Source organism: Porites lutea, chromosome 9 (assembly GCF_958299795.1).
Source record: "Porites lutea chromosome 9, jaPorLute2.1, whole genome shotgun sequence".
Lineage (NCBI taxonomy): Eukaryota > Metazoa > Cnidaria > Anthozoa > Scleractinia > Poritidae > Porites > Porites lutea.
This window is the reverse complement of record NC_133209.1, coordinates 19,954,629-19,979,569: the sequence shown is the minus strand read 5'-3', so window position 1 is coordinate 19,979,569 and position 24,941 is coordinate 19,954,629. Positions and strand designations below refer to the sequence as shown.

Below are 24,941 nucleotides of genomic sequence, written 5' to 3'. Positions count from 1 at the left end.
TTGCCTTTGAGATTTACATCACCATCACGTTTCTGATCCAAAATTATCATTTATCTGAGCTTGGAATCGTAAATCGTGGCCGGGCATAGTGATCGTTATCTTCATTTCCGGGTAGTAGTATTAAATTGTGCGTTGTTAACAAACTGTTGAATAAAATAGAACGAAACGTATTTTGAAAGAGCTGAGAATGAAAAGATATCTAGAGGACTAGATAAACAGTGTTTGTAGGCAAACTCAATAACATCGACTATGAAGTTGTGTTTGGGAACTTTCTTTGACCTTATTTCATCCGTGAAATCTATTTTGCTGGGGAGCAGATGGGGGATAGGGTCGGGGGGGGGGGGGGGGCTAACCCTTTAAGCCCCAAGATCCACATACAAATTCTCCAGACTGATCTCCATACATTTCTTTTAAGAATAGTTGAGAGAATTTGGTTTAAGATCAAAGAATTCTCCCCTTGGTAATCCAATCCCTTAGTAATTCTAATAACCTTTACTCTTGATGTTCTGCTGATGTTGTTAGGAGAAAATTGATGTTGGTCACTCTTGGGATCCAAAAGGTTAAAAGAAAACCATTAATGGCCCAAATTGCGCAAGGTACATTCCATCTTCAAACCTCTGAGATTCAAGATCTCACTTGTCTATTTTTGGCCAAAGACTATTTTGTATGCAGTCGATTGTTTTCACATTATGTACATAACCTTTTATCGATATATGGGATGGCGTCTCATCGCTATGTTTGTTACTAAAATTACTTCAGTTGCTTTTGCCATATGGCAACATTTCGCCGGCCGGGTCATTACTAGTATGACGTAACAAAGGTGCGTTATAGCGACAGAGAATGCCAGCAATTAGTATTTGCGCATCAGAGTGAACTATCCCGCCCACCCCAGACATGACTACAGTTATAGTCTCGTATCATGGGTTGTTGTTTGATAATTTGTAAGCGTTGCGAAGGAAACTAATTTGCGTCATCTGTCCGCCGCTCCTCAGGAAATGCGTTTCGTGGTGATTTTAATTATAAATCGAGGCGTTGGTGTTTTTGTGATCGGTTGTGTAATACAAAGGCAAGTCTCCGGAGGTTAAATTCTTTGGTTTAGCGAGATTAACACTGGACATCCATTGACAAAAGAGTCAAAGAAATGAACCATTGATCCTGAACTAAGTTCTTTTACAGTGTACAGTCGGAACGGATCGATTAAGGTACGGCCTATTTTATGCAGTTCATCTAACTATTTAACTTCCAAATTTATTTCTTAGAAATTTAACGTTTTCATTCTTGGGACTGTAGACAAAAACCTTCGTTGTGACCTTGCAAATGAATTCTTTTGAGTAATACAGTGATATGTATAAATATGATTTTTAGTATTTGGCAAAAATATATTTAGGATTTTTTTTTTCTATTTGTATTTAAGCACACTTGGGCTCCGAAATGGTATTTTGTGTGTATTATCTGTGCTGGGGTTCAGCTGGTCTTCAGGGTCATGTTATTAAAATCTTATAATCTTCTTTCAATCCAAAATCTGACTATCCGGTTTAGGTGTACAGTATATTATAAATCGATTGTGCTTGCTCTTTTATAGTACGACCGTCACTTAGTTCAAACTAGTACAGTTTTTTTGTTTTGAAACCCCATTTTTAAAGTTCTCAATGTACAATCTTATTTAGCGACATGTAAGTTTTCTGTTAGGTGCTTCATCATACGTATGGAACTGTCTTCTGATTTTATTTTGTTTAGTAGCATTTCCTTCTACTCGTGCGAATCATTTTTTTTTAAACTCCGTATCGCAAAAATGTTAATAGTTACTATAACGAAAACATCCAAAGAGTAAGGAATATGAGTTTTGTGAAAGACCACAATTAATTTTATCTTGCTTAAATATTCACAAATATATTGGCCGCCACTTGATTCTTAAACAATCGGCAAGTGTTAATTTACAGTAGCGATTAGATAGCCTTCCAGAATGAGTCTCATTCTGCTTGCTTGTGAGGGGCCAAATACTGAATGCGTAAAGTTTACGTTTGGAATATTTTTAAAAGTGATTTACGTTGCTCCATTTCTTAACTAGTTGTAGTTATGTCGCTCGAGCACTCTACTTGCCGAGTTGTTGAGACTGAACAATTATCTTGCAGTACTCTCAAAAGGTGTTTATACTATATTATCTTATTCTTTTTTTTTTTTATCTCCGTCCTTTGTGATGCTTAAAGTATTTTACACAGCAAATAAGTCAAGGAAAAAAAAACTTTCAGTCGTTAACACATAAAATTGACACGAAATCCTTAACTGTTGAAAACCATTTGTGGCCTTCCGATTTGTACACTTCACCTGCCCACGTTTGTTTGGCAACTACGTACATACGATTATTTCCTGAATTTTAGCAGTCATAAATGGTGTTTTGTTTCCTTTCGAGCCCAGTGCCAGAGCAATCAAAGTTTTCATGCCTGTCGAAAATTATGTTTTCCTTATTTCGAAGAGAATTTGGGTTAATTTCAGTTCTGGGTAAAGTAAAGAGGAAAAGTTCGCAAAGCCTTCCAAGGTTTTAAAAAAGGTGCTCGAAATGATCCTTTTAGTTTCAAAAACCCTGCGGTTTAAGTCCTGTTTACATTTGGTCAATCTGTCGGTCTTTTATAATTGTTCCTATAAAATTACCACATTATATGCATTCTTTGACCTTTCAATTTTGAACAACGCCTGTTAATTGTTATGCAGGGCAAACGAACCGGCAGGTTTAAAATTAGTAAACAAATCAGCACGAGATCCTTGTGTATATCCTTTTGCTGTAGACGCTGCGTGAAATAGTCGCTTAGAATTCGAAAAAAAAAAAAGCGGAAGGTAGAAAACCCGTAAGATGGGAATGATTAAATCTGCTCATACTTTAAGAAGCATGGCATTCTATAACCTCCGCGATATTTTTTTTTTGGGGGGGGGGGGGGGGGGCGTCTGTAAAGAGGCTAAGCATTCTACATTTTTCTTTTTTTAAACGTTTGAGAAACATTGTAAATGAACGTGACTTGATACACGTGAAAGCAGCTATGCATATGGTTTACCGTTTTATCAGGGTGGTAATTTTAAGGGAGGGGTGGGGGAGAGTTGGATGTGGTATTCTTTGACTGCTGTTCCGGCAACTCTCTCTAAACACTGTCTTTAAGACAATGCTGTTTGAACTACTACAAGTTTCTGATGTCCGCCTAATAGAGAGTCAAAGAAAATTACTGAAAAACAGAAAGGGGCAACTCTAGGTGTCCGTTTTGCGAATTAAGGTGTCCGTCTTGCAAAGGTGTCTTTGAAGAGAGACTCAACAGAAAAAAAAAAACAAAAAAAAATGACTGATCAGGTCAACAGTGGTTGCCCTTGTGGAATTACATGTCGTCCTTTTTTGTTTTCCTCTTTATCTTGACAACGGAAAGGACTTTTATTTGTTTCTAGTCGAGTTAAAGCAACTGTTTTTGCGAGACGGTTCTGTTCTATTGATCTCGATTGTGTTAATTCTTAATATTTCTTGGGCTCTTTAGTAAAGACGACCTATGGTGGTTCTTTAGGTTCAAAAAATATGTCGTGAAACCAAAAGTGAGATAGACACTAGTCATTAACAAAAGTAGCACATGGTGGATTCGTGCATCTCGATTGCATTGATTGTGTTGATGCTTCGATTAAAATCTGCCGCTTTTATCAAAGTCTGTTAGCTGGTTAGGACTCTACTTGAGGTGATATCACTAAACCTCTTTGAGACAAATACATAAATACACCTGTCGTTGAGGTATAGTAGGAGGTTAATTCTAAATATAAGTGAACCATTATATCAGTGTTTTCTTTGATTTTAAAGTGTTTTCAAGGTTTTAAAGCTATACCAAAAAATCGTGACAAAGCTCCTTTTGGTAACAAATAGTTTGCTTCCTTTCGGCTTGGCACTGTGAAAGGCCTAGGAAAGGTAACTCGACAGCTCTTATGAGAGTCATTTTAATTAAAGACACTCTTATTTGGACCAATCCAGGGGATAGGGGGTAGTGACCCCTCACCCACCCTCTCGCTTGTAGTTTGTCAAGGTGTTCTGCCTTCTGTCTTACCACAGACAGTCTACCAGACACACAGTGACCGGTGAGTTATCTTGGTATAGACAAAGGCAAATAATTTTTTAAAAAGCTGTTTTTGAAAATGATGCAAATACACGCCATTAAATGCAATTAGCTACTCTGTATAAGTTTTTTTAGTGGTACTCGTTATGTTTAAGTGAACAAATCAAAAGAAACAAACAAACGAGAAATATAAGTAAAGAAACAATAATTGTAATAACAACAAATAACAAGTTAGTAAAGAGTGATTTCATCATTTCCATCCTCACTCAGCATGTCTCTGTCATGAAACATTCCGTGTTCTAATCACACCTCATTTATGACCTATCACTTAACTGGTGACGCTTCGTTTGACTCCAGACCACTCAACTCTCCGAGTCTCAGTCGACACAAACGAGTACTCTGCATGAAAAAGCAAAGAATCTGGTATTCCAGTGAAAGATTTGGTCAAGTAAGTTTAGTAGTTTCCTATGAGAACCGCTCGAGACTGAAGGATTATGATGAAAGATTAATGAGCCAAGTGTGTCCTCTGCATTAGCACTTTAGGCCACGCTTGACCATTTGCTGTTTCTCATTGCTCTGACCTTTTTTTTGTCTCTCTTTTATGGCACTAAACTTGAAAAACAAAATGAAGTTTTAGAACGTTTGCCTTGTATTTGCAACTAAAGTAGGTTTTGGTTCAGGAGGCCTTTTAAATCCTAGTTTTTATCCCGGAATTTCTGTGTGATCACTGCCTGGACTATTTGCCAGTAATCTGTGTACTCGACTTGTGTTGTAAATTACTCGTTCTAACCATGTTACCTATTATCTCCTTTTTACATTCTCACACTACTGAAAGGTGCTTTCCTGGAGCCTATTTCTCAGAAATTTTCTTCAGCCTTTTTATTCCAATACTACCCAGAAGGCCTTTATATGGTGGTACCATTTTTGGTTTTTTTTGATGCAGACTGACACATAATAGACGCTGTTATTCAATTGCTTGTTTGTTTGTTAGTTGGTTCTTTCGTTTGTTCGTTCGTTCGTTTTTTGTTGTCATTGTTTTTTTTCCTTGATGGTTATCAAACATGAGGTTTAAAGAAGAGGTGGGTGTCCAGGGCAACTTGTAAGGTAAAGCGCCGTTCGTTCATTGTTTCAAGTGCCATTCTAAAAAGTACCTCTTGTGGTGTATGATGTCAGCAAGCTGCGATCAAGTGGTTTTAAATGACCAGTTATTCCATTTACTTTTTCAACGCTTAATAGGATAAGGATTTTCCTAAATTCTCTCGTTTTTTTCGACGTTTTCATGTCGGAGGAGGAGGAACGATTGACTCTGGCTATTGATGTGATCGCTAAAGTCAAAGCTGTTCATAACAAATCTCCGGCCCCCTTGGAGGCCTTTGTTTAATTCTTTTTATTGTTCAACTTTAATTCTTTTTTATCATTTTCCATTAAAAATAATAATAATGATAAATACGGAGATAATGAAACGTCTCTAACATTCTAAGACAATATAAGCAGAATTTTTCAAAAAACAATTAAATTTGATTCAAAAAAGATAGAAAGAAAAGAAGAAGAAGAGAAAAGGAAAAAAGTGTATATAGTAATCTTAATAACTTGATTCCCTGCAAATCGTTGTTTGGAGTGAATAAGGTTATCAGCACTTGGGATCAAATATCGATGACATTGTCGTCAGACTGGTCTAGAAACTAACGCATATCTAATGGAGTGGACGGTAAAAGCAAGTGGACATTACCTGTCTCTACAGGAAAAAATAGTCTCCACTACAGTCTGTTAAAAAAATTAAAATCACGTGTGCGTGTCACACATTTCAGTATCCTTTCTAGCTAATTCTCTGATACGGGTATTTTGAAGAATCGAACGTCAAACTTTTTTTTGTATTGTTTTATTTCATTCGTTTTTCACTCAGAAGTTACACCTTTGCGGTAAAATAGTTTGGTATATTTTGCGTTCGACTTAGTTCCTTGGCGCCTGAAATATTTGGAATCTTAAATGTCATTCAGTGTACTAAATCAGTTACTTAGAAGTCTTTTAACAAGACCCCCACAAAGTTAACATAGTTATTTTTGAAAGAGTTTTCGTCACCCCTGCTGATATCATTTGCCCTAGCCACTTAAGCCCTCAAGTGTAGAGGTTTTTCTGTTTACCGCAAAATTGGGAACATGCCAAGTTGCAGAATTTTTGGTGATTATTCGTCGGCTTATTGAAATGCACGTTGCTTTTTTCGCCTCCTTTGCCTAGTGCTATTTTCGAAGTTTGCCCGTGTGCTTTCCTTTGCTTCCCTTATTTTTTCTTGACTTTTTTTTTTGCTTTTTTAAATCAGTTAAGTGTATAATATAGGTAGCATTGCAGAGACGTCCTTTTTGTAGAGGAAGGAGTTATTTGGTATCTTTTGCAGCAAAGAGAACTGTGCATCATAGAAAAGTGTCGTCGTTGTAGAAGTGTTCGTAAGGAAAAGTTCAACTGTAGTTCTTTTGTCTTTCCCATAGTTTATTTCAAATTCTCAGGTACAGAACTTTGAAAAAGCGACAAGACGATTTTCGCCGAATCTTCGTCCTTTGTTATGACTAAAGGTAGCTGTACGTTCCGAAAGAATTTTGCTTTGAAGCCCGAGAATGTAAGTCGAATGAAAGAAAGGTAACCATTGTGGATCAAACACGTCTAGAACTAGGAAAGGATTGTCTCGTCAGTTAACCAGGTCATTTGAGACTGAGATTTTTTCCCTGGACGGCGTGAAATGGAATGTGGTGTGGTTAACCCTTCAAGCCCCAACATCAACATGCATCTTCTCCACACTGTTCGAACGTACATTCCTTTTGATACTGCTTGTGAGAATATGTTCTAATATCATATCTTTGGTGATCATTTTTTTCATTCTCATGACCTCTATGTTTGATCAGGCAGTGTTATTGTTTGGAGAAATTGGGTGTGGGTCACTATTGGGGCTTAAAGGGTTCAGGGAGAGCCTTTTTGATAGCTTGATTGTCGTGTCCCTTTCTTTTTCCAAGAAGCGAAGTGTCCACCGGGCAAGATTGTTGCTTCACGCTGTTTTCTCCTCACTGCTCCATGGTGTCCAATTTTAGAACCTGGGGTACTGCAATTAAAGTGCCCCACACGCACGGAAAATCGTAAAGAGTAATGTGTGCGAGTCTTTTCAAAAGCGAAGCTTATGTCTCCTCTTATCGAAATTTAGCTCTGTAGTGCTGTCACATCCACAGTATCGACACTGATATAGGTTCCGTGACAAAGTGTTTACTGTACACCTTTACTGTCGGTTTTCCCTGAAAGGCGCTTTACATCCTTACATTACTGCCTCGCTTCCTGTGAATGATCGAAAGACATCCCCAAGAACCACTTGGGAAAATGCCTTGTGCGTGGTCAACGGCAACCATGTCAGCATCCACAATTTTCTAACATAAATATTTAACCTCACTGAACGTTAGCCTTGTGTGAGCCTTCCCTTCCCTTAGTCAGTCGAGACAGGAAATGAAAGTAATTATTATAGGCAAATACTTTTCTCACCTCGTTAGTCATTTTGTCTGAGAAACATCTGTTTTGCGGCGTAAATAAAACGTGCTCTATTGCAATTCTTACAGAACTAACATCGTGGACCCAGTAGCAGCTGGGCGTATATAGGTACTAACTCAACAGATTCACCTACTGAGTTGCACATAAAGTACTGGTGGCACTGAATTCCAGCCAACTAAAAGGCGACGTATAGTTGTAAAATTTATTTTTTTTTTCTTGAAAAAAAAAAAAATGCTTTATTAAAATCGTATAAGAACTACATACAAAACTTCAGTGATATATTCATAAAAAAAAAGTAATAAGAAAAATAAAAACGTCCATATCAATACCAATTTTTGGCAAAGCCCCTTCACAATTCAAAATTCAAGAAATCACAAAGAGTTATAAAAAATCAAGTCAAAAGTCCCAGTGGATGGCATAAATGTCAATGCGCTGATTTTAATAACACAGATAAGGTTCTGATCCATAAGGCGAGATATAAATCTATTGCAGGTAATTTTCCGCACCAATTTCCCGATAAAAAGACCTAACTATAATAGTACAATAATAATACAAGATTTTCAGAACCAGAAATTGAACTTCAGTGCAGTTTCGTGTGAATTGTCGTGTTTTTCAAAGGTTTGGTAGTTTTGGCAGCTGACTGTCTGGTTTGTTTCATTTCTGGTTTTCTTTTCCTTATATACTTTGTTATATTGCAGGTGAATTAACTTAACTGGAACTTTCACTTGGTTAGTGGATTTTTAGGAGAGTAGTACTGTAAATGGCATCTGCTGCTTCTACTGCTACTCCGAACATATCAGAATTACATAGACCAGCAGATGAACAGCAATTTTACGTTGAACCGGAGGCTCTTAAAATATTTCGATTTTCCCTCTACGCGGTTATCATCGTTTTCGCCCTGGTGGGGAATGTAACCGTGTGTGTGATCTCCCGTCGCAACCGGCGTCTGCAACGAAGTACTTACTGCTTCATAATGAACTTAGCTGTGTCTGACATTGGTTCAGTGCTCTGCCTTCCGTTTTTGCTACCAGAGTTATTCATTGGCAATTGGGTGATGGGCGAAGTCATGTGCAAGCTGCTTAAACCTAGTGTGGTCGTTTTTAACTTTGTCACGACCAACACGCTGGTAGCGATCGCTTGCGACCGATTCCGCGCCGTCGTGTTTCCTTTCGTAACACGTCCAACCACGTCGGAAACACGTCTCATCTTATCTTTGCTATGGTTGATCGCATTTTTGTTTTCACTTCCATCGTACGGTGCTATGACGGTCTACAGCTATCCTGAAGCACCCGATATCTACTTCTGCTTGGACATTTTCTCCGAGGATACAATAAAGGATACTTTGTATCGTCGAATTTACACGATAATAATGTACAGTGTACAGGCCTTACTTCCAGTGGTAGTTATCTCCGTGTTATACCTCAAAATCACAGCAACGTTAAAGAATATTCGCCTGATACCTCTATCCATCAGGACTTTGCGGTCTAGCTCTTTAAACTCCACGCCCAGTTCAAGCCCAAGGTCATCAGTTGTACATATAAACAAACTGAACATGAATCCCGCAGGATTTGTACGAAGGCAGTTGATGGAGAAAAAATTTCTGAGAATGCTTATGACTGTGTTGCTTCTTTACGTACTCTGTTATCTCCCATTCCAAACCTTTTATCTCGTTTACGAATTCAGCCCAGGTTTGTACAACCTCCCTTATTTGCAGACGTTATCCGAGTACTTGTACTTGATTGTTTGGCTGCCTAACGCACTTAACCCCGTCTGTTACGGTTGTATGAACGAGCAGTACAAGCGTGCTTTTAGGGCGCTAATATTTCGACCCAGGAAGTTCTTCCAAACTCTCAACTTGCGGCCGAGTTTCAGTCATTCGACCGTGGTAAGGACGTTGAGCAAAAATCGTGGAAATGTATTCAGTGTTTAGAAAGTCCAAAAAAAAAAAAATTTCAGCCCGCGATATTTAAATCTAAATGTTCTTCGCTTGAATAGTTCTACTCTCATCAGATCTTTAAGGGAACATCCACTGTCGTACCAAATTAACGTTGATCGTCTTTGAAACGTGTTAAAGTAAACTCCTCATTCCATTTTTCCCTTTGCTCTTAAGCCCCCAATATCCATATACAGATTCTCCCGACTTCGTGATTTCCTTCTAGGAAGATTTGATACAAGAGACCTAAGCATTTCCCCTTTAGCGATCATTTTATCAGTTCTCGTAATCTTTTCCCTTGGTTATGTTTTGGTAGTGTTACAAGAAAATTGATGTTGGTCGCTCTTGTGACCAATGGTGACGTAGAAGTGAGAGCACTCGCCTGCCACCACGGGTCCAACTTCTGATGTAAGAGGTGACGCCTTGTGTGGGTTGGGGTGATTGTTGATGTTCTCCCATGCTCCTAGATATTTTGTCAGGGTACTTCGGTTTTTCCCCCTTTTATGGTCTTTGCGGTAATTGCAGGGCTTGCTTTCTGGGTAAATAAATTACATCTTAAATTTTTCCTTTTCTTTTTCTGTGTTTGCTGATATTGTTATGATTGCAACAATTTCGAAAGTGGGATCAACAAAATGTACGACGCCCAAGATTTAAAGAGTGGCTCTCGGGAAATTGTAAGAATAAATTAAGCGATTACCTTATCGTTTCCTCAAATCTTCTTTTGACCTTTAGAAAAAAGTGAAAGGAATTTTAAGTTTGTAACGAGTGAAACAATTAAGAATCTTTTCTTACAAGAACTAATGCGCTTCTGGTTGACACATCGTCAGCGTGAGTATCGCTATTGTTCTATCAGTGGTTGTTCCTATCAGAAGGGAAGAACTACTTCAAGCAGTCGTAAATTTTAAAAAGAATAAGGAGAACATCTAATTAAGCTTATTATTTATTTAAAACTTAAAGCTTTCTTATCATGTAATATAATGTATAAATGTAAAGGTGGAGAAGCTTATTAATGTCTTAAATTTCATGGCGCTAATACGCTGCCAGAGATATTATTTAAAAGGTCTGTAAATAGGTTATTGTTTAATTAAGAGACATCTCTGTAAATCCGAAGGGACAAAGGTAAATTAAATTGGATTCATTTAACTAAGATTATTATACATTGTGCTCATTATCCGTCTTCTCATTGGCTAAGAGCCTACAGCTAATTTTGCAAATCAGCGCAACCTACAGATTAATTAGTTATCTGCTAGCAGATAATTGACTAATCTGTAGGTTGCGCGTGCAATGCAGGATCAATTCAGGTTCCTTGCGACGGTTTGTTTGTCGTTATTTTCTTCAAAACAATGTACAATAAACAATTATTAGATTCGGTTTTTGTGATATTCTAAATAATCAAGGTCTCGGTAAGTGTTATCAGCCTGGGCCTTCGGCTCGGCTAATAACACTTGCCTCGAAAAAAAAACCTCATCCAGTAATTGTTTAGTAGTCTTTGTAGTTTATATCCCGAGATACGATTTTCTAACCCCGTAACATGATTTTCTGTTTTGACTTTCTGGCTAATCAAATAGATTCTATTTTTCCGACTGTATGTTCAATTCTAGATCCCAAAAGTTGTTACAATGTGGTAATTATTTCCATTACGAGACTACTAAAGAAACAAAATCCTGCCAGCTGCTACGTCAGTGCCCTAGCCTAGTTCCCAGTCCTCGTTATTTCGGGCGTCGTTTTCTTTTTCGGTTCACGTGGTCCTCGAGAGGTTCATTGTCTCTGTGACTTCAAAGGCTTGGAGATATGGACGTACGACGAAAAACTACTGCCCAGGCTTTTGCGATATTGACTGCCATCGCTTTAAAACAAACAAACGGACAACAAATAGCACGATGTTACGACAAAAAGCAAAACAAAACAGAAGAACAACAACAAAAATGGATAACGGCCGCCTGACTCTTTGTGTATCGGATGGTTTTCAATGCGATCTCTCTAAATTGTTAACTGTTTGAGACTTTGTCAACAATTTAAGATTCTTGTCCGATAAAAGTTGCGGTTAAAATCTAAAAACTGTTTGTTTAGGTTGGGTAAATTGACAATCATTCGGTGTTCTACCCTTGCTCGGAATTCTTGATATCAAGGTTGTTTTCTTTCCTATCGGGTAAAAGTTAGCTTTGAATGACCCGTTGCCCAAGGGCGTTTCATAAAAATACCAAAGCATCCTTTCGGAAGGTGAAGCGACCCGTATCTCATTTAATTGCAAAATGTTAGCGAAGAATATTCGGTAATGATTATCAGCACCTATTTGCGTTTGTAAAACTGACAGATCTTTTTTTCAGCTTAGCCCGGTCGACCTTATTTGAACTTGCACTCCTGGAGAGATCGATTACTTTTGTAAAACAGTAAATTCTAGACGAGTTTCCTGTCTTGCGATAAGTTTCAAGCTGGTGAGCAAGTCGTCGAAAACGAAGGAATCATTTGATCAGGTGAGTCTTCAAAGATTACGAGATAGAAACTTTATTTATTGATCGTTTTTGTTAGGAAACACCATTGCTACTAAAAAGAAGCCTATGTTTGAAATATTCGTCAATGAACGGATCTCTTCGAGTGGAGGCAGGCTTTTCGAAGTCGCAAATGCGCATTTATCGCATTGATAACCATGTGAAACTGTAATGTGATGTTGAAACATCTTCGAACTCAATAGGTAATTGGTAATTCTCATAACCTAGAATCCTTTATTGCGAATACTACTCGGACCACTGGCCAGAATTCAGTGAATAAGAGTGTTTGTTGAATATTTTACGTTGTCATTTACCTGTACTTAAAGATAAACCCCTGAGGCGATTCAAACATTTCAGTCTTAATTAGCACAATCTTTATAATCCATGTATGTCTGGAATTGTGAAATGTATTTGTTTTAACTAAGAATTTTAATCTGTGCAGTAACGTACTGTATCAACAGCTGTCTGTTATGGTTAAATGTAACCTCCATGAACACGTATCTATAATGATATTGCATTATTGTTCCGCTCTTCCGTCTTCGCCCGCATAAAACTAGAGGGAATTAGCACTCGTTGAAGCAAATGTGCAAATATATAAGTTGCTAAATTTAACTGACTGAACCATCGGTTTCTCTCCCTCTCTCTTTCCATCATAATTGTTGGAGAAAATGAGCATTTAAAAATGTTTCAAGCCACTTCATTTAGTTTTAAGGAAAGAAAATCAGGCTGTATCGAATTCAAACGCCTCAACCATAAAAACATGACCGATATGCAAGTTAATTTAGCAGTTTTGTAAGTTTAAACCGGATACAGCCCGAGTTTGTTTGTTTTCAAGAGCTCAATAGCCAGTAGTCGTAAGGCCTGTAGACTTGTTACAAGTCGACCTAGCTCTTATCCCAAGCGAAAGAAGCTACAATAGGCTAGCGAAGCGAGCTTCATCGAGGTCGCGCAGCGACCGAGCGAGCGACGAAGTCGCGAGGCATAACCAACCAGGAAAAAAAAATTAAAGGACTTTTAGAAAGTCTACAAGCCTGCATGGTCCAGGCTCCCACTTGGTCAGGGTGACCGTGCAATAGAAAAAACAACAAAACGAAAAAACCGGAGGATTTTGTCTTGTCACTTGTGCTCACAGACTGAGAGCTTGGTAAAGACTGATAGTTTTATGCCAGATGCTTTTGCTGAAAGTATGAAATATCCAGAAATCTCTAACATCTCTCTTATTTACTGCAGGGACAACCAGCAGGCTATGGTAGTAAATATTAACGCATCAACAGTTGCGAGTATCATTACAGCCTCGACAAAAGCAGAAAATTGAAGTCGACACAAAGGAAGCAATTACCCATGGCTTCTGACGTCAACGCATCCATTTTTCCTCCAAACGATTCTGAGTACAGAATAATAACAAACGAACAGCAGCCTTTTATTGAACCTGATGGTCTCAAGATATTTCGCTTTATTATGTACGCGCTGATCATTCTGTTTGCTCTAGTGGGCAACGTAGCAGTGTGTGTTATTACACGCCGTAACCGTCGCCTTCAGACAAGCACCTACTTCTTGGTTATGAACTTAGCAGTTTCTGACATTGGGTCAGTGCTTTGCCTTCCGTTTTTGTTACCAGAGCTTTTTGTGCAAAGCTGGAGGATGGGAGAAGTAATGTGCAAGTTGGTTAAGCCCAGTGTTGTCGTGTTTAACTTTGTGACGACCAACACGCTGGTGGCGATCGCATGCGATCGATACCGCGCGGTTGTGTTTCCTCTTGTGCCTCGCCCATCAACGTCGGAAACGCGTCTCATCTTGTGTCTGCTGTGGTTAGTTGCCTTTTTATTCTCTTTGCCGTTGTACGGCGCTATGACGCTTTACAGCTTTGATGATGAGCCATACAATTATTATTGTCTGGATATGTTTTCTTATGACAGTGAAAAAGACACTGTATATCGTCACGTTTACACAATAGTATTGTACATTGTTCACGTGAGTCTTCCTGTGCTTGTGATCTCTGTATTGTACCTTAAAATCACAGCCACACTGAAAGATATCCGACTTCTACCACTAGTGCTCAGACCAAATCAGTCCAGCTCTCTGACCTCCACTCCAAGTGCGAGCCCGCATTCATCAACGTTACATCTAAACAAGCTGAACATGAATTCTACTGGCTTTATGAAGAGACAAGCGATGGAAAACAAGTTTCTTAAAATGCTCATGTCTGTGTTGCTAGTCTACATCCTGTGTTATCTCCCGTTTCAAACGCTGTATCTCGTCAGCCAATTCCATTATGAATTGTACAGTTTACCGTACATGCAGCTATTTACAGAATTTCTGTACTTGATTGTTTGGCTGCCGAACGCGCTTAATCCAGTATGTTACGGTTGTTTGAACGAGCACTACAAGCGCGCTTTCAAAGCGCTAATTCTACGGCCTCGCAAGTTCGTACAAACACTTAAAAAGAGATACAATTCGACTCATTCTGTTATGCTGAGCACCCAAGTAAATAACCGCATGTAGTATTTAGAAGGAAAAGGAGAATTCGTATGGACATTTTCTTTGTGTTGTTATGTCCCCGTGTTTGGTATACGAATAACACCAAAAGATTAATCGATACTAACAGTACTCTTAGTAAATCCAGTGGCAGCAAAACTTGAGGAGCGGTATGTTTGTCCAGTTGTAAATTTGGTCAATCAATAAATGTTCAAGTTCAGTTTGTTTGCAGCATTGCTACGAGTTCAAAGTATATCATCTTTGAGGTACTTTGATCCAGGATAACTACATCCGTTCTGTGTCCCCTCCGTCTGGGGCCTAGCAATATCGACAGCTACCAGACTTTCATCCGTGTTAAATTTCTCCTTGAAAATACTTAGAAACTACCATGTATTTCCTGGTTGAGCAACTAATTGTTAAATTGAGTTGGGGTGAGACGAGAAGATTTGCCTAAATCTAGTTCTCTCTTTCGACGCTTTTATAGGGAAGGAGGAGGGGTGGGTGGGGGGGGGGGGGGGGGGGGGGGGGGGGTGGAGGGGCGTGGAAAAACACAGGGGCTAGCACATTCGACTTAAAGGAAGATCACTTACTGAAGTTATTATTTTTGTGTGGAAATCGAAGCAGATACATGTTGCGGAGAAGTGTTCTTCATCACGTGCCGTTATTATTATTCTTATTCTTATTATCGATTTATTTTTTACCTAGTCCATCTAACCCTTTTAATGCCAAACGTGGCCAAAGTCAGCGTGTAACAAAACTTCCAAATTTTATTTTTGCAATGTAAATGAAATGAAAGTACTTCCAGCAGAAGAGATTCACAAATCTATTCTATAAGTAATCTGCATAGTGTTGCTTAACTTTGCTATGATAGCCATGATAGTACATACAACCTGCCAAAAATTGCTTCTTGATCATGAACGAACGGTTAAGACATGAAAGAAAAAGGACTGAAACTTAAAAATGTTCAAATATTCTGCAACTTCATAGAATGAAGTGAATATTTTCTCTTGGTGTTCAGTGGTCATTTTGTGCCTCGGCGAAAGTACAGTCTTCGTGATTCTATCGTCAGGGTTTCTACACTAAAACTAAAGAAAATTATCTTGACATTGCCCCTTTAATTTTTGTTCAGCTGTTTACAAAATCATGGCGCCTTTAATCATAGGATGGACACCATTACTTGAAGGATGTGTTTGTTGTACTTCTAAACACCTTACTGCGGTCACTTAGAAAGCAGATGTAAACGGCTGTTTCGTTCTCATTTGCGTCGGTCGGCCATCGTCTTTTACTACACATTAAGTGAGACTTAGTTGTCCACTCAACTTTAGACATGTGGCGATGGGACGTAAATAGAGTTTTAAAATTGTTTTTGCCCAATGAAATAATAATCTGGATTCCCGAATTCTAGGAATTTTTTTCATGTAGAATTGGTAATCCTGAGGATCCAGAATTGAGCCCAAGGAATCCGGAATCCCACTAACAATTGAAATCCGGAATCAAAGTTCCACTACCAAGGAATCCGGTATCCCACTAACAATTGAAATCCGGAATCAAAGTTCCACTACCAACGAATCCGGAATCTCACTAACAATTGGAATCCGGAATCAAAGTTCCACTACCAAGGAATCCGAAATCCCACTAACAATTGAAATCCGGAATCAAAGTTCCACTACCAAGCAAATCCAGAATCCACGGCGTGGAATCCAGAATCCAAGACCGTCTTGGATTACCTTACATGAAGCGATTGTTTTGAAAACAGGCCGACTCCCTTTATTCAACCAACTAATGTCCATATTCTGAGGTCTGGACTCTTAAGGGGACATTACGGTTGTTTTTTGGGGAAATGATGTTGATTTGGGAAGCAAATAAATTGGGTTAGAAAAGGCATGCACATAAACCAGTCCGCTAATGGGATCAGAGGCACCTTGTTGTGGTGGTCGGCTATCTGGTAATTGTCTACTTATTATTCACTTCATATTTTAATTTTTAACAACCCCCATATCTAATATTTTCCCTTCTTCCCCAAATTTTATATATTAAAAACATCCGAAAAATCATCCAAAAATTCACAAATAATTATTGAATTAAGGACTGTAACTTAATTGCGTCAATTTTGGATTGAATGAAATCTTGGCTAGATATTTAAGAAAAAGGGTGGAAGTCAACGAAAGACAATGCTTTTAACCGTACTGCCCCCTTAAAACAATCTTACGTCTCTTTTAAGTTCACTCAGTAATGGCTATGTTTCGTGTGAGATAAATTTAATTTACTGTTGCACTTTGATTGAGTACAGAAAGGACATAAAACGTGGCTTTTAAACCCTTTGCTTCATTCGAGTTCGCGGGATATCAAATAACTCTTCATAACTGCGTGCTTCTAGGGGCTATTAACAACAATTCACTTGATATCTGCGTAGTGTTTGAAGTCACTGCGTTTTAGGTTGGCAAAAAAGCTGATAGCATTAAAACTGGATCAGGATGGTTTTCAAGCACAAAAATAATCTCAGTTAATCCTTTGGTATTATCTACACTGAAAATACATTTGGATATTATGCTTATCTTTTTGTTGCTATATATTTTTTTACAATTTTTTTTTTTAATTTGTAAGGGGTGGGGGTACAGATATCTTGACTTTCTTTACCACTAAATTTTGATTTGCAATTGCAACTTGAACCGGTACATAGAAACTAGTGTTAAAGAATAAGAGAGTTGACCATATGAAATAGAGTGTTAGGTTTTGTTTTATCGTTGTAGGGGATATGGATATAACGTAAGTTAGTGGCTAACGGAGGCTGTGCTACGCCTGTTCCTTTCTTTCTTTCATATTGTTTTTTTTATTATTATTATTTTGTTTCAAGTTTCTGCTTGTCACTTGTGGATGTAAATGGGTCAAAAAAAGTCGAGAGAGAACACATTCATGTGAAAAGTTTTGCAGCATCACTCACAGTATAATACTGTATATCAGTGTATATATAAGCCATTTGAAAAAATTTTCTCTACCCTCCTCCCCCTTCCCAAAAAGGAGCGAGTACCGAGACGGGCTGTTTTCATAAATAGATTAGAAGCCCAACATTCCTTACATAGATTAGATAGCGGCGTACGAGCGCTAGTTTTTTTCCATTCAGTGATTTAATCTATTGCTAACTTACCTTGGAAAATATGATTAAAAGAAAATCAGCATTCGCAAAATTGATGTTAAAAAGGCTATTCTAAACTTAAAAGAGTTCATCAAGTTTGCGACAAAAACTGAGAAACGTGGCGTCCGCAAAGAAACACTAATGATTCGAAATCTGATGTATATCCGGATCTAGATTTTCATTTATAATGACAAGTTAAGAAAAGAATCCGTTTCCAGATCTGAGGTCCGGAATTATCCCCAAAGCCCAGTCTGCCATCTGCTTTCGTTTGTATTTACACAAGAGAGAAGGATTTGAAGTCTAAAGTTTGTTTGTGATCAATTGTTTGACAAGTGTCACTGCTTTTAGCACTCATTCCTATGCGGGGATACTATTTTTTATCGTCGCCCAAGTACGTTTTTTACATGTCGATTCTTCCTAGTTGGTGCCCTTTTTGTCCTGTTACACATAAAGCACATAAAGCACTTAAGGCTTCAGTGAGTTTGATGCACTTAAAATGTTCTAATGACTTTGCATAGGTAAAGGCTGAAAAAAACTCAATTCTAAGGGGAATGCAGAAAAACTTGTTTTTTTCCGCAATTCTCAACATGAGACTTGAAAGTTAATAGCCCAACCACTAACCTATTTGACTTAGTGCGTGTTGTTTTTTCAATCTTTTCTCTCTTTGTTTTTTGTTTTGTTTCTTTTTTTGTTGTTTACAAGTCGAAAATTATTGTATCCAATATGTGCAAAATGGTAAATTGCTACTTGACTAACATAATTTAGGAGCAAATGTAAAGGGCCTCTTGTTATAGGTTCACTTAATAATTTCATTCGCCAATTCCTGTAACCCAACACTGCCAATGGGGAATTGAAATTAAATTGTAACAAAATTTTCAAAATGCGTGAGGGAAGACGATACCCACATTTTAAGTGATTTTAGTTAATTTCGTTGTTTTTTGTCTGCTAATAAAGTTGTGAACTCAAAGAGATTATATCGTCGGTAAATTGAAAAAAGAAATACAGGGTTATTTTTGTTGTGAGAAAATCTATACAGTGTATTTCTGTAGTAGTTTAGATCTTTTCGATATGAAACTAAATTGATGGGAAAATTTTTTACCATAATCCGTGCACTACGCGTGTGTTTCAATGCCTTTTTGTATTTCATTTCATTTTCATTTCTCTACTACAATTTATATATCCAGTTAGATAATTTAACTGCTTTGAGAACAAAATTCGTGACCATTGTGGTATAAAGTGAGAATTCTCTATTTTTCGAGCAGTAAGTCAGAGTGCCACCTGAGATCTTCATTTAGTGAAATCCTGTTGACACTGCCCATTTTTAAATTGAATACGAAATGAAAGTACCCCAAACAATCTACCGACGTGAAATATAAGGACCCCCTTGAAGCGGCGACCCTACAGGAACTACCCTACAACCCTGCGATCAAGGCAGCATAGAAAGCCATCTTGTGCATCCCACGGGTATATGCAACATCATCTATGGAGCTGGTACAAGTAGAGAATGAGCGCGCCTCGAAATTATGGCTGACAATATTAAGAAGTAGGGGCTAAAACGTATTCCTTTCTACCACAAAATATGAAGCCAATTGCAATCCTGTATACTAATACACACAATATGAGGTTGAATGTAAATTTCAAATCGAATCTGGATAAACTGTACAGTAGATTTTGTATTGGTTTTCCACATCTTTAGTATTTTGTTTATTGTTGTGATAGTTTTAATTTGCACCTTAGTTGAATGAAGTTACACGATGGTTCGTCTTAAACGTGCCGGATAAACTGTTTTTTTTTTTAATTGAATATAATGGTGATGAACAGAACAGAACAGTCCACCACCAAGTGAAAACACATTTTATTAGGTAATCAATATTTTCCTGTTATTTGTATGTAGAGGCTGTGAAAAGTAAACAGTTTTAATGGCAGGAAGGGGATCAGGATATTTGTTTTCCGTCTGATATGTAAATACATATATATATCTTGATCAACTCATCTTAACCCTTTCGAGTGTTCAGTCAAATTCTCCTTTAAACCTTAGTGATTCTAAGAACTGTGGAGATTGCTTTAAAATTTCCAGCTGCTGTAAGCAATTCAGAGGCCCACCCACTGCCGCATTGTATATGTCATTGTGTAGGTGGGCAAATAACTGAATCACTCTCTTAATCTGCCTTTTTTAAGTCAAAAAGTTGATGCTATGTTTTGCAAGATGTTAAGGTCGGTGGCTTCTGAGTTCGTGAGTACAGGTGTGCAACTGGGCGTCGATGTAAACCCTTACCCAACACGAAACCATGTTCAAATTTTTTGCGACCCTCATCCAGACAAGAAAAATAGTAATTACCAACCATGTACCATTTTCAGTGATTTGTACTGACATTCAATTCTTAAAAAGCTTTGCGCGTATGCGCGATACCATTATTTATTTCCCTAGAGATCTTTATATATCTTTTGTGTTTTAGAGACGTTCTTTATCTTGAGGGACGTTCTTGTGCATTGCCTTCCAGCGGCAGTCTTTTGATCTACCCCGTCTTTCCTTTGTGTGTAAATTCGATTTGCCCTTTTCCACGTGTCATTTCAGATGTTCCAAGCATTTCAACTTCTGTCCTTTTATTGAATTTAAAACCCAAAAAAGCTTCAAGGCTGTTTTCTAACTAGTTTTTCTGTCTCGATCACCTTCATAAAAACTAACATTGCAATCTCCCTGAATATTTTAAAATACACACACAGGACAACTTCCTGTCACAGTCGGCACTCCACCGCAGCCAAGTACTTTGCTTTAGTGAATCTCGTTTCACAATTGCCGACAGGTGTCAAAACATTGGGCTATTATACGTAATTATGCTGCAAACGTCTATCTAAGCTGGAGCTCAATTGCCCGCTTATAAAAGCGGACGAACACAAAGATTATTAGTTAGAACAGTCAGTCTGTCAGTCAGTTCTGGGCATCTACTGTTATGTTTTCGTGTCACAGATCTTACTCCTCTCATAATACCTCGTTCTAATCCAACTGAAAAATAAGACAGTCTTCTGATCCAAAGTTTAAGTTGATAACCAGCATAACAGAGCGCGAAGAAGGTAGCCGCAGAAGGTCAAACAGAAGCACACTGACTCAGCTATCATCAAAGTCATGTATGAAGTCGGAAACCTCTCCGGAGAATCATTGGGGATGGTGAAGACAAACAACAGTAACACTTCCTCATTACATTGGCTCTGTGACCAGCAGCTCGCCGAAGTGTTTTCAAAGGAGGCAAACATCGTGTTTTACGTTGGAGTTTTAGTAATGGCTTTGATAGGCAACGGCCTCCTAATAGCTGCTTACAGAAGAATGAAGGAGACGATCATGCTTCTTATAGCTAACATGGCGGCCTCCGATTTCTTGATAGCTATATTTCTACATACACGCATGCTTGCATTCGAAGTTGCAGATTCTCCGGCTTGGCAAGTACCGGGATTAGGAGGACGGATTTTATGTAAGATATGTCCGTTCTTAAGTGACATATCGATTTCAGTGTCATCCTACAGCTTGGTGATAATTGCAGTCGACCGTTTTCTTGCCATCTTGCACCCGTTAAAAGCACGCCTCATCACTGTGAGAACACGCCGCCTTCTCATTGCATCTACTTGGATTGTGGCCATGGCTATTCACACGCCATATTTCTTCGCCTTTGATCTTGATCATAAACAAAAGTGTCTAATGAACAACAAATCGGCCTTTCTTCGCTACACCATTTTTTTAGCCGTCACAGTCATATATCTACCTGTTATTGCATTGGTGATTATTTACCCTATTACTGTGTTTTACCTAAGAAGAGACATCATGGCCGAACACCGAAACGGCCGTGGGACTGGGAAAAAACGCTTTCGTCAAAGAAGCATGAAATTGTTTAGGCTAGCCACGGCAACAGTAATGTCATTCATAATATTCTGGCTGCCGTTTTCAACGATAACTTTGCTCAAATATTTTATACCAGAAAAGCTTCCTCAGTGCAATTATCTTTTTAAGGCAATATACCAAGTCTCTCATGTGTTGATGATATCATACAGCGCGGTGAATCCCTTCATTTGTTTCATATTCCTGCGAAATTTTCGAAACGAGTTAAGAAACATTTGTAAAAGAAGAAAACGTAATGCTTATCTCGCGACTAACAGTAGCAATAGAACAAGAAGCGGGGTGTCGAGTAGCGGTACTATGTATAGCCTGAGTATCAGGCCTTCCAAAGGGGCTAAAGAAGAGGACATTTTAGATGCGCCTTTTTAGCGAGCTCTCTCCCTTTTTCGCTTCCATCTTTCCCCTTTTCCCCAGAAACGCCTGATACTCAGGCTATTCTATGTATTGTCCAAATCACCCCTTCAGACGAGTTCTCATACGCAAATTTCGTCACGTTCAGCGCAGAAGTTTTGACTTCCGCTTCCCCTACTTAATCAGTGAGGATCGGCAGGTGTTGCTACTCACACAGTTGTAAGGAGAGATTTTCCATGTATTCTTTATTTGCCTCAAATTCCATATCTAGTTTTCAATATGCCCTTTGAAGTTGTTTTAGCTGTATTTTACAGTGAATTTGCATTGATATGTTTGAGTTCCCTTAAATTATACACAATTTACTTCGTTGTTTACTTTTAAAAGGATAACTAGTTACTGAATAATTATATACCTTGGTCACTGAATAACTGGATCTTTCGCCTGTTCAAGTATCAACCGTGTTAGTTTTTAGTTTTGACATTTTAAGGAATCCTGAGCAAAAGAAACTTGAATTCTTTTGCACAGCTTTACTGCTGAATCTCTGTATTTTCCGAAATTCATTTCCCTGACTGACATTTAATTTTGAGTCATTTAGTTGAGCATATAAACTTTAAAGCTGAATTTATCCAGATTTGTTTTCAGTGTTCAGCTGATTTTATTCAGTATTCTTTCCATTTGTTTTGTGATGTTGTAATAAGGTTAGTATAAATAGAGCACTGTTATCCCATTTTTCGATTTACATTGCGAAATTACGTGCTTTTATGATTTACATTTTGGATGCCCATGCCTGTATGATTGAGTATTTGATTGACTGACTGGTTTTTTAGTTGGTGTTGTTTTTTTTATTTGGCATCTTTGGTGCTCTTTTCTTGTACTCTATGTAGGTATGAAAATAAAATGTAGGTTCTTTGGTTGTCAACTCTGCAGAAATTTGTCAGTTTATAAACAGACGAGTTCTTACTAAATTATCAAGCGTCGCACGTTCTTCAACCCTGGGTATTAGCTTTTGTCGTTTTGGGTTACATCTACTGCGGTATTGTTCTGAAATTCTGGGTAAGCCTTCATCGACCTACATATAAATTTTGTAAGTTCAGGAGTAAGTTCTATGATTGAAACCGTGTCGCCTGCACATAATATTAGATGGTTTAAGGCGCATTTAGGAAGTCTTATTCGAGAATTCCTGAAAGCGTCTTAAGTACATTGAGACGGATTGTAATTGTAATTTTTAGCCTAAGAGTTTTTCAATGAAAGTTTTAAGTGAGAGGATGGTTTCCAATGGGGCTTGTGCTACAACAATCGAGTGAAGATTGTGCAGCACCGGCTGTGTTAATTGAACAATATCCTAAACTCATCTCATACCGGAATGACGAAAACGGAGCACTCTGTTATTTTACAGAAACATCAAGTGAATCAATTTTCCTTTTACTGCAGAACGCAGCCCACTTTTTCAAATGGACACCATACTGTTTTCTATTGAATTGTGTCCAAGACTGCAAAATTATTTCTCAACCTCATTTCGGAACTACCTCTGTTAAAATGTCTCAAGGCTCTGTCGGATACAAAACATATGGCCACAGCTGCATTTTCTTCCACACGGGGTGGCTCGCATGGGAATGGGGAAGCCTCAGCAGATTCTCGTTCTTCTCTACAGTTTTGGTGGATGAAACAGCTTGGACACACGCCTCGGGTAATATGTCTGGGTAGGTCAAATTGGTACAAATATCACTCACTCTGCCTTGTCCTCTGTGATTTTCTGTAGGCACCTTTGAATAAAAAAAAAATTGGTTGAGTTTGTTTCAAAGCATCAGCTCTTTCATTCTCAAGAAAGATTGGGAACTAAAAGGAGCCTTTCCACTTTTTATTCTAGTTCTTTATGGAGAACTGATACCATCGTCTTTTCTACATTAAATAAGTCCCCTCTCAAATAAGCCTTCCGTCTCTATTAGCACCCCCCCCCCCCCCCCTCCCCCACCACCACCACTTCAAATGATGGTTTTGAAATAAATAAGCCTCCGGGAGGCTTAATAGACGATTTTCGGTAAGTTATTTGTGCAGTTACTAAAGCTGTCATCGTGCCTTGAGTTCCTTGCTCTTCTCTCTCCCTTTTTCTTGTCTCTGATACGGATTTAGAGAGGCGAAGGGCGTTTGCATGGAAAAGGACGTTGGGTGTAGCCATATCGATAGCCTGAAGACGTGGGCCACAACCTCTGGATCTGTGCAAACTATTGTTCTTGAAGTGGCGCTGTCTTTTGCAACACGACCTTTCGAGCAACTTTATTGGTTTTCTCTATGTACGGCTCCAAGCAAACGTCCGAAGGTATCGCCACCAAAGACAAAACTGTTTGATAGACTTTTATGCAGACCGGCGAGTGACATATAGTCCTCATTCAACGGTCAGGTTTGATTCACTCTTTGTTCGGCTAATTCTTTTTTTCAACTACAGCCATGCTATAGCCAGTATATCACCAAAGTAGTTCTGAAGGTTATCTAAGTTATTACCTGATGACCAGGTCAGGTCTGGAAACCTTTCTTTTAGATTTAAGGCTGCTTTGTCGATCATTTTTGCCGTAACTACGACTGACTTGACAACACATGTCTGGGCAAACTGAGTCCTAGCGTCAGAGGATTTGGTCTGCGGTCTTGATCTCTGCCAACTAAGCTCATCTACCCTAGTTGTGTCTAAAGAACTACAATTAGCAGGTCGAGTTGTTTGTGGCAACATTTAACATCAACTGTTCAATATCATTCGTGACAACTGTTTTTCAATATCTAGGTCCACTTTCTCCTACCCAGACCTACAACAATCCTGGACAAAACGTTTAGGACACTTAGTCACTTACACATGATCTGTGCATTCTCCAATAATCCCCCTCCCCCCTGGACAGTGTTGGGTGTTACTGGCCAAACACTTTTGAAAAATCTTGTAAGTGTATGAACTTCAACTTTGTTCAGGGGGGGGGGGGGGGGGGAAACCCAGGCATAGCCATATTGACAACTGTAAATTGACGGTCACTCACCAATTTCCTACCAAAAAGGGGAGGGGGTAAGAGCAGTGTCCCAAACCCTTTTGGCCAGGATT

At 38.5% G+C, this 24,941-nt stretch overlaps 2 protein-coding genes across 11 annotated transcripts in view; both read left to right on the top strand.

Moving 5' to 3' along the window:
- The window catches only part of LOC140947424 (RNA-binding protein 41-like), a 72,385-nt gene that overhangs the window by 20,413 nt on the left and 27,031 nt on the right, over positions 1 to 24,941 (top strand). For 2 of the 10 annotated variants that reach the window (XM_073396515.1, XM_073396523.1), the window contains exon 9: positions 13,248 to 13,461. The exons of 3 other annotated variants lie outside the window; for them this stretch is intronic. In XM_073396515.1, the coding sequence (XP_073252616.1) occupies positions 13,248 to 13,332 (85 nt within the window). In that variant the 3' untranslated portion in view covers positions 13,333 to 13,461. Of the gene's footprint in view, positions 1 to 373; positions 1,203 to 8,293; positions 10,664 to 11,706; positions 12,003 to 13,247; positions 14,841 to 24,941 lie in introns of those variants that run through there. 5 more of the 10 variants (XM_073396525.1, XM_073396526.1, XM_073396524.1 and 2 more) reach the window with 5 other exon arrangements.
- Positions 20,051 to 21,880, top strand: LOC140948003 (QRFP-like peptide receptor). Its single transcript, XM_073397231.1, has one exon. The coding sequence runs from the start codon at positions 20,750 to 20,752 to the stop codon at positions 21,878 to 21,880; it is 1,131 nt and encodes a 376-aa protein (XP_073253332.1). The 5' UTR covers positions 20,051 to 20,749.

Excerpts from the sequence above, each read along its gene's own strand:
- LOC140948003 (XM_073397231.1), top strand. The coding sequence starts at position 20,750 with ATGTATGAAGTCGGAAACCTCTCCGGAGAATCATTGGGGATGGTGAAG.